This window comes from Bidens hawaiensis, unplaced genomic scaffold (genome assembly GCF_021521415.1).
Source record: "Bidens hawaiensis isolate Kalapana, Puna unplaced genomic scaffold, B.hawaiensis_p1.1 tig00021044_1, whole genome shotgun sequence".
Lineage (NCBI taxonomy): Eukaryota > Viridiplantae > Streptophyta > Magnoliopsida > Asterales > Asteraceae > Bidens > Bidens hawaiensis.
In genome coordinates, this window is record NW_027493259.1 from 221,733 (window position 1) to 237,118 (window position 15,386).

At 33.7% G+C, this 15,386-nt stretch overlaps 2 protein-coding genes across 2 annotated transcripts; one reads left to right on the forward strand and one right to left on the reverse strand.

Annotated features, from left to right (window-relative positions):
• Positions 1-699: 699 nt before the first annotated feature.
• Positions 700-4,033, reverse strand: LOC143562631 (uncharacterized). Its single transcript, XM_077050380.1, has 7 exons — positions 3,927-4,033; positions 3,749-3,840; positions 3,588-3,654; positions 2,335-2,365; positions 2,098-2,238; positions 1,185-1,210; positions 700-941 (listed from the first exon to the last, which is right to left on the reverse strand). Exons 1-7 carry the CDS (start codon positions 3,966-3,968, stop codon positions 879-881), a joined length of 462 nt encoding a protein of 153 aa, XP_076906495.1. The 5' UTR covers positions 3,969-4,033; the 3' UTR covers positions 700-878.
• Positions 4,034-11,770: 7,737 nt separating this feature from the next.
• On the forward strand, positions 11,771-15,119 carry LOC143562632 (GDSL esterase/lipase At5g45950-like). The gene is made up of 5 exons (XM_077050381.1): positions 11,771-12,441; positions 13,640-13,773; positions 13,917-14,150; positions 14,233-14,482; positions 14,858-15,119. The coding sequence occupies exons 1-5, from the start codon at positions 12,126-12,128 to the stop codon at positions 15,046-15,048; spliced, it is 1,125 nt and encodes a 374-aa protein (XP_076906496.1). The 5' UTR covers positions 11,771-12,125; the 3' UTR covers positions 15,049-15,119.
• The last annotated feature ends 267 nt before the right edge of the window (positions 15,120-15,386 follow it).

Below are 15,386 nucleotides of genomic sequence, written 5' to 3' on the forward strand. Positions count from 1 at the left end.
GTTTATAGCTATTATTTATGGTTTTGTATACTAGTTTTGTGGCTTTTCATACTATATATCTATTGTTCAAACTTATGAATTGCTTACCAACCTTTGTGTTGACAACTTTATTTTATGAAATGTTACAGGTTTGCATTTAGGTTGATTATGGAGTTCGGTGAAGAGAATGACACAAATACCGTTAGGATATTAGCAAAAATGAACAATATTCAATTTGCTATATTTTGCTATATTTTGTTGTATTTGACTTATGAATATTTGGTTATGTGACATTTTCGATGTTGTGAAATGAAATGAGTTTGTTAAATATTGTCGCTTTAAATAGTGTCATGCGCTTATGGGCAATCGTTACACCTCGGCATGTTCCGCCGCCTTTGGTCAGGGTGTGACAATTGGTATATTTAAATCAACACGAAAAAAGTAAATGAAAGACTCACTAAACTAAATTTATGTATTAAAATCCTTAAACTTGTCTAACATTTCTGTACCTTTAACTTTTTTTTTCTTTAATAATGAACTGTTAACCCTTTATTTTACAGAAATATTGGATGCGACTGAATAAAATTTTGATTAATTTAAGAGTTAACAAGTCATTATGTTGAAAAAAAAAAATTTACACACAGGTGCATTTTAGACAAGTTTAGGGACTTCGTTATCAAAAGCTAGCAAGTGGCTTTTCGTTAAGGGAACATTCCATGAAAAATAAGAAAAGTATAGTAGTTTTTTACAGTATTAAGTATGCACCCTCACTTAAATCTATAAAGTTTCTCGGACATGTTACACCACCACGTTTAATACATAAGTGTTTCACCTTTATGGTACTAACAAATTGATAACAAAAACAAAACTAAAAACTATGCTTGATGTCATGAAAGAATTTACCTTGGCGACTGCGGTGACTCGAGCTGCATTGTAACTGGACCATCGTTGACCAAATTGACCTACCAATGATCACAAAAATACATGTTAGAATGAAGCTCTAAAGAAGAGTAAATATTTTTGCCACAATAAAAATGGTGTAATTTAGTCAATATTGAATGTAAATGACTATTATACCCCTTTATTGAGATTTTCCCATATACTAACCAATTGACTGATAAGACATGCTTTATATAGTTTCATTGATTAAATGTGTATATATGAACTTTAGTATTTAAATACTGCATCTGAAAACAAAAACTCACCTTCATCATTGCCCCAAATACTCCATCTGAATACAAAAAAGACAGAACATAAAAAGATCAATATATAGTAACCTTGATAGGACTTTGAGAAAAAAAAATAAAAAAGAGGTTTCAAGCATACTGAATCATGGAATAAATATTAAAAACTCAAGTTGAAAATTTAGTGTCAAAAGCACTGTTACTCAATTGCAAATTATCTCGCATTCAGATGTGGTAATTTTAACGAATTTATAAGAAAATTGAAAAACAAGTTAACCAAATGTGTACAAATCTTAAATCTTTTTATCAACATTTTAAAGTATAGTATTTGTACTCATATTTCATTCTTAAGTATCTGTAGACTTTAAAAACAGGACAAATAATATAAGCGAGTGACCCCTTGGTTTAGAAAAGGGTGTGGCATCACATATGCGAAGCTTTCGTTATCAAAAAAATGCTAAAAATTATTTATAAATAATACTTCAATTTAACTTTTAAACACTAAAATATAAGATAGTTCATCATCTCTAGTTCAACCCGTTACTATTTAAGCAAAAGTTTTCAGTGGCTTTCTTAAGCTAATTTTTCATGCAATTACCCTGTTTCTATGAATATTTATGTGCCTAAAAATTCACACAAAATGTATCTACGTATGAGATGTCAAATCACGTGAAGCAGAAGAAACAGGCCAGGTCTTAACCATTATGGTCTATACTATAAATATACCATATTTGTTAGAATAAATCAATTTAAAAAACCTATAAAATAAAACACTATCTACTTTGTTAGATTAAATCAATTAAAAAGTTTAAAATTATTTGAAGAGCACTTTGAGCAACTTTCAACAATATAATATTTGACATGAGTCAATTTTAGATAAGTTTTAATGTTTTAACAATAAAACATATGTCTAAAAAATGCAAAACCAACATACCTCTTACTGCATTTGATCTGTAACTTGTTTTGAATCTTTCCACTACAGAAGCATACATGGATTTCGCACGATCAGGTGCCATTGCAAGATGGAAATCAGGCTTGTTACCCTTTAGTATCCCATACAATGTAAATTGACTAACTGTAGTACCACCAACATGGAAACACGTTTCGTAAAACACGCAGTTGCGTGAAAATAAAAGAGAAAATAAAAAGCCTTTTCTTTTCTTTTCTTTACCTAATAGAACCTCATAATTCATTTGCATTACCTGCCACAATACACACACATGATACATTAGACCCAACCTAATGGATTCGTTAGTTTACCGAAAGAAATATTAGCATCAAATGAACATCAAAATGATAACTGTTTTAAATTGTAAGAAATATACAGCCACATACACTGCTGTAAAACTGGGTTCTAGGCGGCGATTAATTGGTAATCTGTCCTAAACCGAGCCATTTCAGCTGATCGGATCCATTAACTACTAGTCGGTCAAAGCCGGACCAAATCGGACCTTGTTTTCTTTTCTTTTTTTTATTATCTTTTTATGAAAAAGCAACTCTGACCATGGTTTAACTCGTTAATCCAAGTTATTGGTTTTTCTCATAGATTTGTTATGTTTACGTTTAATTGTTATATGTGAACTATATACTTTGTGAACTTTTATATGTAATTTTTGAAAATTTTATATAGAGGTAGGTTCATTAGGAAACCACAAAAAAGTGCGTAACTGGGTAACCATTGGCCAAACGAGTTCCGATTGAACTCATTCCAATGGCGCTGGAGCCGGCTTGTCCAACCTTAACTGGAAATGTTTAACTTTCCATGAACCGGTTTAAACGTGGCTGGAATGAGTTCAATCGGAGTTCGTTTGGTCAATGCGGTTCCCCAATGCACTGATGAAACGAACTCCGATTGATCTTATACAGGTAGTGTGTGTGTATATGATTTTAGAAAACTACATACAAAAAATCTTGGGGCAGCAATTGTTGGCATGACCCAAGCCCGACAAGAAAAAAACAGGTTTGGGTCGACTAACACTACCCGTTTAAAAAACGGGTTGGGTTCGGGTTGACCTATTAACCCGTTTAACTATAAAAAAAAACTTATATAATTATAATTTAAATTGTGTTTTTTCCGTTTTCCATTTTTCTTAAGATACACTTGTAATTTCCAATTCATTTTCAAGATTTTAAAATTTTTTAAAAAAAAAAGTATATTAATATTACTCATTTACTCTACCGACTATATCAATTTTGCTTCTAATTTTTTTAAATGAGTTAAACGGGTCATGTTTGGGTCGCTCCATATTTATGTGCGTGCGGGTTAGGGTTGAAGCTTTTGACAAGAATAATAATATGGGTCGGGTTCGGGTTGCACATTTCAACCCGCCAACCCGCTATTAGTTGCTTGTGGTGTATAGTAGAGTAGCAATGTGTAAAAATAAAAGGGCAGGCTGGGGTGGCTAATAAAGAATGAGAGATTACATTTTGATCCCATGTTTTGCCGGTTTGGGGGTTATGGAACAATCGCATATTCAACACCTTACGGCATCTGCAAATGATATAAAATTATTTATATATTTAGGATAGGATTACAAATTAGAAGCCAAGGTTTAAATAAATGATAGAGAATTAGAGATAGATACATGTAATCAGCATCGGAATCGGTGTCGAGGTCATGAATTCCGATGAGAACAAGCAGTCCCGGCCCAATTGTCGACGCCGTACGACCTTCTACCTGAAACCATCTTATTATTCAGATATATATATATATAACAAACAAATTATAACATATATGTATGTGTGTGTTGTTGGGACTTGGACCTCGACGCTGGCGGAGGCGACACGCTGGATCACTGCCTTCATCTGCTTACAATTTTCGGAGGGAGGCGGGTTTCAAACAAAAACCCTTTCTTATATTCAATCAAACATATACAATTACGGTCCCTCGAGTACGGCTTCATATGCTCTCTTAGCCCATGTGTAGCAGAGGGGCTACAATTGGGGGCGAATTGTGACACGTGGCACCCAGTCAGCATGGAGTGGAAATTTGTTTTTGGGGCGTAATTGTGTAGGGACTACAAGTTAGACCCATAGTGTCTTTTTTATTATTTTCTTTTTATAATTAAACTAATTAAATAAAAACCAATTTATTCAAATAATTAAATAAAAATGCATTAAAATTATAAAGAAATACAAAAAAAATACATAACTAAAAATATAAAAAAACATATCGGTTGGCGTACATGTTTATGTTTGGGTCGGGAAATTGAAACGGATAGCTCGGTTGGTTTAGGTTCATCGGGTTCCATTGTAAGTTCACGTTCGGTTGGTTTTGCGAACCATGGTGTTGACCGAAATGAGAGAATGGGTGGTTCGGTTGGTTCGGGTTATTTCTAATATTCATTTTGCATATACATATATATACACACACACAACATATATATATATATATATCACACACAACATATATACATATATATATATATATATCACACACACAACACATATAGATATACATATACATATATACACAATAGTAATATAATAATAATATATAATATAATAATAATAAACTTCTTCTTCTTCCGGACGATAAGTTCACCCCGTCCCCGCCCCTTTTCGCCCAAATATCGCCCATGGGGGCGGTGTTTGTGCCCTTTGTCACCCAATTTCGCCCCTAACTGGCGCTCACTACATATAGCCTTAGCAAACGAGTTTCATTCTGGCTCATTCGAGTTGGAACTCCCTCACCTAAGTAAAACATAGGGGGTGTTTGGCATAGCTTTTTTAACAAAGCTTATAGTTTTTCTAGCTTTTTTTTTTTTTTTACAAAATAAGCTTTAACTTAGGTGGTGTTTGTTTTTCCTCAAAAGCTCTTCTCAACCTCTTTTGTCTGCACTGAGAAAAGGGCGCGCAGACGTTAAGCTCTGCAGTGTGTTTGTTTTTCCGAAGACGTTTAATTAAAAAACGTCACCGCGTAAAGTTCAAACCACTTCCCACCTATTCTCCTCTTTTTCTTCTTATTTTTTCACCACACAACTTTCCTTCTCCTCTCAAACCCTAGCTCCACCCTCCACTCCTCCACCCGCCACCCTCCTCCACCGTCGGCCACCCTGCACCGCCGCCGCATCACTCTCTCTCTCTCTCCACAGCAGCAGCAGTTGTGGAATCGATATAGTTGTACGGTCAAAGCCGACGTAATTATGTCTCAGAGGAAGTCGTCGCCTCCCCCGGAGCAACCGTCATGTTCTTGACTGCTCTTAGGTCAAACTACTTTGTGTTATGCTTGTTTGCTGTGAAGTTTAGGTTAATTTTTTTGAAAATTCAGCAAAACTATGTTAGAAAATAGAAACCCCTTTTTGAGTTTCATCAGCAATTTAGTAGAAAAAAAAACTGGAATTGAAAGTAATTTTTAACTCAAGTTATAATAAAAGTCATGTTCTTGAATGCTCAAAGATTCATGCTTTTTATGTTATTCTAATTACAGGATAGCTTGGTTCAGAGTTGTAACATATCAAACTATGATCTTGGTGGTGAAGGTGATCTTTTCAAGGCACCCGAACCCATAATCGAGCAGCCTGTAATCACGGTTGACCCTATGGCAGTGATCACTTGTGGAGATGATGACCTCACCCACAAGAACTGAACGATGAGTTTCTGACCAATGTTTTTTATGAATACAAAGAAATCTTGGAAAAAGATGCAGAAACCGAAACATCTCCACTTTCAGAGGTCTTGAACTATAAGTTCACAGTTAAAACAGATGAAAGCTCAATTGTGAAAGAACATGTTCATCCTCCTGGTCAGATCCCAAAAAGTATGAGCTCAGACTGTTGCGTGTTAATTTGTATATAGCGATAGTGTGTGATGAACTAGTTTTGTATTATTACTCGGATTATGTTGATTGAAATTTAGGAAGGATATTGGACTAATAAAGTTGCTTGTTAAATGCTATTAAGTTGCATTGTGCTACTGTTGTTACCTTTTTGTTTTAGATGCCGGTTGTAGTCGTAAGTGTTTGATTCGGTTAAATTTGTTTAAATGTCAGTTTATTTAAATTTCAATTTATGTTTGCAGTCTGCAGATATTAAAAAACAGACAGTCTTCTTGTTGCAGTCTGCAGATGTTTGGTCCATCTCTTCTGCTACAGATGTGGTCCGCAGACTGCAGACATTTTACCTCTGAAAAAACAAACAGCACCTTAGTGTTTGGCTTAGCTTTTTAAGCTTATGCTTATTAGCTTATATAAGCTCATTTGGAAAAGCTTATTTAAAGATGATTTTTTAGCTTAGTTGATAAAGCTAATTTGTTTAAGGGTGTAAATTACTCATTTGTCCTCAAATGATGGTGGATTAGTAATTATTACTCTAACAAATAAAAAAATGGTGGAATTAACAACTTATTAAGACACATAATTAACTTGTAAAATATAAGCTAATCCAAACACTTAAAAAGAGCTTATCAAATAATAGAAAATAAGCTATAAACTAATTTCTTATATAAGCATAAGCTTAAAAATAAAAGCTAGGCCAAACACCCCCATAGTGTAAGTCCTGAGAATGGGTCTTGACTAGGTGTGGCAAAACAAACCTAAATGAGTTGTTTTGGGTCAATTTGGATAATTTTTAAAATTGGAATGAGTTAGGATGGATCAAAACAATTTTTTAAAGAGGTTAAGATGAGTTGAGAAAATGCTAGAGACTTTTGGTTATGGGTTAGAATGAGTTTGTTTATGGGTTAGAATGGATTAAAACAAGTTTAATCCAATTTTTTTTAAACAAAACCCACGAAACCGAATAAAAACCGAGAAATCAAAACCAAATTCATTCAAACAAAACAGATACCGAAATCAACCGAAATGAAAAAAAAAAAAAAAGCAAAACCGGAGCAAAAAACCGAAAAAGTCGAGCCTAAACCGATACAAAACCGGTTTTTTTAATGAAAAAGGACGACGGGGGAAACATTTTAGTTATTTTACATTTTGTGTTTTTTATTTATATTTTGAGTTATTAATTTTTTACTATTTTTTTTTGAATATTTTTTGAGTGGTTTTTGAAACCCTTTATATTTTAATCTTTAATTGGGTCAAGATGGGTTAACTTTACCCACCCTAACCCTCTATTTTAAAAATTCATTCTGACTCATACTCATTCTAACCCATCACCCAAATTCAACTTAACTCACTCACATTGCTCCACAATTCGATATCAGTTATCTTGATCTATAGGCGGAATCTTTAGATCAAGTTATTCAAGTAATCAATAATAACAAGAAACACGATTAATATACACGATTTATTAGTTGAAATCACCTAGTACATAAGTTGACACCAAACTATACATTTGATAGCTATTAAAAAGGCCAAAAGTGAAACCCATAACGGTCACACTTAAGCCTGTGGATTTCGGCTTCCAAAACCCGTAATTATCGTAAAACCACAATTATCTGTATTACAAAGCGTAAACCAAAATATAGACCCTTACAATCTTCCCCTAGGTTTATACTTCATTTAGATTACTTGAAAGAATCTGCACTTCAATTGCTCGAGCACCACCAACCCACGATGATTAATAATTGATGCCACGAGTGGTGGTATACTCCTTGGCAGACACTTCAAATAAATCCTCAACTTTGATTTAATGCTTAGCCAAAGTCGTGATATCTTGTTTTCCAAACCTCAAATGTTCCTTCGGATCAACAAATCTAGACCGACATGTTTTGCATGCAATCACTACACTTGAAGTCTCTAAATCATAACACCAAAATACACTCTCTGAGAACCATTTGGGAACCGTGACATGAGTAGTATAGTCTTGAGTTTCTTTGAAGTTGGCCATATAACATTCTTTATAATCTCATGTGTAGTAACACCACGAGCTTTCTTCAGAGTTGACTATGTTGTCTTCATGTCTTGAAACCTCCAATAACTTGTTGATCTACATAGTTAAAGAAAGCCCATGCGTTGGATACACTATCACCATTATAGAATGAAGCTCTATTCAATTAAGTCAAATTAACTTGCGTCCAAGACTCAAAATCTGAGGCATACTTATAGTATTCCACATTCTTAATCTTTCTTTTAACCAACCTAAGGGTGAGCAACTTAACCGTCATAACCGTTTAACCAAACCATAACCGACTTAACCGAACCGATTTTAACCGATAACCGACATAACCGGTGGGTCGGCTTAATGAAATTTTAAAACCATCAAATACGGGTCGGTTTTGGTTAAGAATAATTCCAAAACCGCCATAACCGAACCGACCCATTTATTTAATCAACAATATGTTTGAGATTAACTTCCACCAAGCATGTTGTTGGATTATATCATTTTGATGTTTTTGGTTCAACGATTTTTATCAAATTAGGTTGAATTTCATTGTTGGATTATGTCGTGTTGTTTTTTGTAATAAATGGTACCAAACTTTTAAGCTAACTTACATTTTTTTTTGTTACGGTTAACCGACTCACTATAACCTACAAAATCGATTAACCATAACCGCCATAACGGGTCGGTTGTGGTTGCAGTTATCCATTAACCGACATATCGTTTATGGTTATTGGTTTGGCTCAAAACCGACCCATGCACGCTCCTAAACCAACCAGATATCATTTTCGTAATCAAAACCTCATAGTAGAATTTGTGGTCGATCACCAACCTTGTCATAGTAAACCTTTACCAAAATCAACAATATATCTTTTAGGAAAAATAGTGGACATGTCATGATTCTGATTTGACTTTATTACAATCAACATCTCTTTCTCCACGAGCAAGATGCGTGTCATGATCATTTCTTTCATAACTACTGTCATAATCAACATGAGACACATTTTCATTCTCCTTTCCTGGCCAGTTGATTCTTGATCATATGGTTTATCTTGATCATCATCAATTCATCATTATCAGAGATGTTCACCAAATAGAAATTTGAGAATCTTTACTATATAAGCTCATAAATTTTAAGAGGTAATAACAAACTTATTGCTCATTGTACAACATACTATGCATAAATTTAAGAAATTTTAAGGGTAATTTTGTCCTAATAGGACAACATGTACGATTACTTTAGGGGGTGTTTGGGAATTGGGATTGCTTATTTTCACCATCTTATATCTTATTAACTTTTTGAAAAGTAATAAGGTGTTTGAGATTGTTTTTGCCTTTTGGTGAAAGAGAAAAGTTAATACGTTAGGTCGGGGCAGTTTGACTATTGGGTTAGAACGAATTAGAGTAAGAACTTGTCAATACAAAAGGTGGTTAATTTGGTTCACATGTTTAACTTAAAAATGGTCAAAACCGGCCATGAACACCTATATGTAAAGTGTTAATTTTTTTTAATTGAAAAAACTCCAACAATACCATACTCAAATTAAATAGAATAAAATGCTCGTTACTATGGTGCAGCCTTTTTCATAAAATGTCAAGGTACGAAAAGGTTATGTCGGTTAAAAAATCGTTAGGAAAGTTAGTTTAAAATTAAAATAAATAATAATAAACAGTTAAAGATGAGAGGACAAAATTATAAGTATTATTTAGTTTAACAAAAGAAGTTAAAGGTGAAAAATTACAAATATTTTAAAGAAATTGAAAGTGTTATGTTTCAAAGACCATATTACCCATTTTTAACATGCTATGCCCTCCTCTCCTGTATCATATATAGTACGGAGTATTATATAAAATATCCCCATAGCGTGACATATTTCCCTTTTGATTTCAAGCTCAAATAACAATTTTGTGTGTAAAAAGTGTTACATTTATTGGATATTTTGTTTTGTTAGTTATCATCATACAATCAATGACTAGCTTGAACTAAAATAGCATTTGTTCGATATTATCACCAACTACTTTCAATGTAATTATTAATATAAAGAGCATTTGTTTTTTAAAAAGTTATAATAAATCTTAGAACAACATTTGAAAATTTTATTAAGAAATTATATTAAAGAAAGGAATATTGGATTTAATAATTTCAACTTTGCCCTATTGGCCGGTGCTAAGCCCAACTTCAAAAATAATTTCTTGCAATCCCAACTTTCAACTTATTTTTCAATAACAATCCCAAACTAACTAAACACTAACCCCGTTAGTTTTTGCTGACTTGGACGGCCTATTTGGCACAAATGTTGTGACTGCTTATGTGTCCCACACATACATACATCAAAACCATAGTCTCTTCCACCACCACCCACCTCCTCCTCCACCACCACCCATCATCTCCGATATCTACCACCCTAATCACATCCGCCGCCGCAATGACATGTATCCCTCGACACCACCATTGTTCTGTATTCCCCACCATCACTCTACGGCGGCAACCACTAACACCACCATTGCCTGAAACGCGACCACCACAAATCAACAGCAACCTCACCACATCCATCGAACTACCGCCGCTAATAAATTTTCATACAATAATTTTGACCGTCCGCTCCAATTTTAGATTCCACTATTTCTAATTAGAGCAGATTGAAACAAAATTGAACCAAATTTGATAGTGGGTGGTTTGATTATCACAAAATTATAGTCATCTACATCTTTGTCTTCCCTTAAATTCATTAGGGCAATTTTGATTTTACTCCGGCGACGGGAAAGAAGAGAGTTGCAGCCAATGGAAGAAAAATAGGAGAGAGGGGTTTTTATGGGTGGAGGTGTGTACGGTTAAGGTGACGACATTGTGTGCTCAGGTCCATGATGGCCGGCAGTTGGTTTGCTGGTAGCTGGAGAAGAAAAGATGGAGGGGGGGTCAGGGAATAAAAGGAGGTGGTGATGGAGGCATGTGGGTGGTGGTGGTAGCAGATTGTGATTTTGGTATGTATAAATTATAATACATGTATATAATGTATTTATGTATGTATGTATGTGACACATAAGCAGTCCATGTTAGCATTTGTGCCAAATAAGCGGTCCAAGTAAGCAAAAAACTAACGGGGTTAGTGTTTAGTTAGTTTGGGATTGTTATTGGAAAATAAGTTGAAATTTGGGATTGTCAGAAATTATTTTTGAAGTTAGGCTTAGCACCGGTCAATAGAGTAAAGTTGAAATTATTAAAATCCAATACTCCTTAAAGAAACAATGAAGTTGCAGTACTAATGGCGGTAGCTAGAAATAAATAAATGTTCACAACAACCATATCAATGGTATATAAATGATTTCGTTCTGCTGTACGTAGTAAGTCATGACACATTGACAGTATTCACATTTTAATTATTCACAATTTAGTTAGTGTTATGATATTTACCTCAACACTTATCTTATATTAGCCCTTTTAAAATTGTCTTTATTAATTTATTCCTCAATCCTTGGGGTCTTTTAAAATTGTTTCCTCAACACTATCACATTAATTCTAAACAAGTGAACATGTATGCAGTGTTGTGGATCCAAAGTTGTCTTGAAATGTGCAATGAGCCGTGTGCAGGTTTTGTTTCAATTTTAACACGCAAGTGGTGAAAGAGGTACTCACCGAGTACCCAAACAGGGTCGGCCCTAGGATTTAAATACCTCAGACAAACCGAAATAAAAGTCCCCATAGACTCTTAGCTAATTAATCATGTTTTAGACTCTTTCATTTAACTTACATAGATTACATATTAAATGATAACTTGGTAATTAAGAACTACCTTGTCCTCGAATTGACATTCGGCATACTTACCTTTACTAGTCTACAACACGATAGGTGTGATTGCCTTAGAACGTCCTTAATTTATTATTTTAGATCTTTCTACCTTTTAAAACTAGTATGTGCATCCGTTTAATTTATTATTACTATTCGTGCACGTCAATAACATTCCATCGCCATTCAACGAAAAATAGTCGACCATGAGTAATTCAGCAAATGCATTTGAAATGCTTGTCTAGTCCAATTAAGCTATTAAATGTCCTATTCCCAACAGAAACAAGGCTGATAATATACAAGAGACAAAATAGATAATAATCATCCTAACCAAACATCAATTAATGGCCTCCCTTTGAAAGCCTATATATCTTGACATAAGCCTTAGCCAGTCTCATCACCAAAAAGATGTCTCCATTTGGAATGAATAATAATAATAATAATATGGGGAGTAGTCAACTAAATATGTTGGTGACCATAGTAACGGTAATATGTATGGTAGGTACACCGGTGGGTGGCATACCAATTTCTGAAATAAGACAGATTGCAGCAAGGTATAATGTAAGTGGTGTGTTTGTGTTCGGTGATTCGAGTGTGGATCCCGGGAATAACAACGGTCTTAAGACCGATGATAAGAGTAACTTTCCTCCTTACGGTATCGACTTCTTTGGAGGCCACCCCACTGGGAGGTTTAGTAATGGCAGACTCGCTACCGATTTCATAGGTAATCACCATACCCTTCCTTAAAAAAACACTCAACAATTTTATTATAAAATACGGTATATGTTTGTGTATGTAAGTTTGAGTAACTTCGCAATGATCTTTTACACGATTCTTCTATGTCAATGTCAGTGTTGTTAGTAATTGACATTTATTGTCGACCAACTTCCTAATTGGCCCATTTATAAATAAAAATAAAAATAGGTTAGTGTCATGTGTAACACAAATATTGAAAACGTCAAATATACATATATGAATTACATAATGACCATTATAATTTTATAAATTATAAGGTACTACGTAATAAATATTAATGAATGAGTAATTGTATATTTTCTAATATACATAGATTAATAAGAATAATTTGTATTTGTATTTTAAAAGAAATCAAAATGGAAAGATTGTAAATCTCTACATGTTGATGAAAAGAAAATGTTAGCATCAAGTCATCTTTGTTGAGTATCTTAGCTGAGTTGATAAACCCCAAACAATTTAAAAGCAAAGTATTGATCCTAGAGGGCCTAGTTGAATGTCATATGGATAATAAGTTTTCTTTTAATAGTATAGTTAGATATTAATATTTCCAATACTGTTATTATTAATAATAATTTTTTTTGCTATGGTTTTGCTTCAATAAATTGCACCAATTGTTTTGATGAAAAAATGGCTCGATGTCATCTAATTGAATTCTCTGTCAAATTCGTGAGCTTTTTAAATTTGATATGATATTTAAACTTAGGATATATGAAAAAACGCTATAGTCAACTATGAATAAACCTTTACAATTGATATAGAATGATGTATATGAAAAGTTAATAATAGATGTGTTAATATAGAGCATTTGATATCAAATGTAATAGTTTACAACTGAAGTGTTATCAAAGGCATTTGGCTAGCTCAATGATTTTGGCTATAACTTTGTCAAAAACTAAAAAGGACATGATAAAAATGCCAATAATTAAGTTAATGTTTAAATTCAAGACAAGATAATGTGTGTAATGAAATGAATGAAAAAACCCAAAACATATTATTAATAGGTCATTTGAAGGTATAGTGATCAGGGATTTAGTAAACATAAGTAGGCTAAGTAGCCTAAAAACAAACCCTGCAAATAACTCCTTGAATCTGTAGTGTATGAAGCAATTGCATATATACATATATTACCCTAAGTCCTATTGTCCTAACCTTTTTTTGTTGAACAGCTGAGGCATTGGGTTATACGAAAGCAATTCGGCCATTTCTGGAACCAAGATCAACAATTCCTTTCGAACTTTCTCATGGTATTAGTTTCGCTTCTAGTGGTTCCGGCTATGATAACCTCACTGCTCAAATTTCGGTATGCCTTCTAACTCCATTAGTTAAAATACGAAGAAAATTAATTAAGCTACCCATATCATTGTACCACTTATTGAATCCCAATGACTGTCTCTATGATGATTGACAAAAATATGACATGATGTTTACTTTATTGATGTGAAGAATGTGTTGACGTTGTCACACCAACTGAAGTATTTTGCGCACTACAAACGGAACCTTACCTTGAAGATAGGAGCAAAAAGGACCACTGAATTAATCCAGAACGCCGTGTTCGTTTTGAGCATGGGCACAAACGATTTTCTCCAAAATTATTACGTAGAACCCACACGTAGTGCCCAATACACCGTGGAACAATATGGAGATTACCTGATCTCTCTCTTTCTTGGTTATGTCAAGGTCCTTTCTTATCCACTTAATTTGAATAATCACATATGTTTATATAATTAGTTGTATTGATTTATTGATTTGTTTTGTGTAGAAAATGCATTCTCTAGGAGCAAGACGATTGGTAGTTGTTGGGATGGTTCCATTTGGATGCATGCCTTTGGTCAGAACATTGAAGGGTACTGAAACCAAATGTGACGACCATTACAACAATGTGGCTCTTTCATTCAATACGAAGATAAAGAAGGCACTGGTTACACTCAAAAGATCTCTAGGGATGAAGACCGTGTATGCCGACGCTTATGATCTCATTCAAGATGCGATTCAAAATCCTCAAAAATTCGGTTAGTAGTTTATTTTACGATATCTATACTATATTATAAATGCGTTCATCATCATACTAACGGAGTTAGTAACTCGTTAGTTGCGGACCGTTATAAACAAATACACCTTTAGGTGGGACTGCCGCTAGCCAAGTGTGAAGTTGAGACTGTTATTTGCCAATAGCGCATAGTTGGGATTATTTAAAACCAATTTTCCTTTTAAATAATAAAAACTTTTTCAAATGTTAAAGTTGTCTTTTTTTTAACAACTAATTATTTACATTTATAAACTAACACATATTTAATTCACTATATTAAGTACATATATATAGTATTATCCATATATAATTGGTGTTTAATACAAGTCGGGTTATTATATCATGTGTGCGCGTACAGGGTTTGTGGAGACATCAAAAGGGTGCTGTGGAACAGGGACGTATGAATATGGTATTTCATGTAAAGGAATGGATGCTTGTGCTGATCGTGATAAATATTTGTTTTGGGATGCGGTCCATCCTACAGCCAAAATGTATAAGATTGTTGCAGATGGGGCCTTAAGCTCTATTATCACCAACATTTTTCAATGATATTAAAGATGATGTGTAACTTACTATATATTTGGAACTTATTGCTATTCTTTCGCGATTAATGAAATGTACCATGCATGAATGATATAAAAAACTAAAAGTATTATATTTGTTACTAGAACGTGTACTCTTAATTTGGAGTTCGTTTGTCTTTAAATCTAGCTATTACTTCGTTTCCACTTCATCTGAGACCCAGAACTCTTATAATAGAAATATTAGAACTTCTATCTACAACTTAAGAAGCGAAGATCTACAACAAAAAAAAAACTTTAAAATAGTCAAAGTTACATGAACGAAAAAAGAAAAATAACTTAACAGGCCATCTCAATACAATTAAA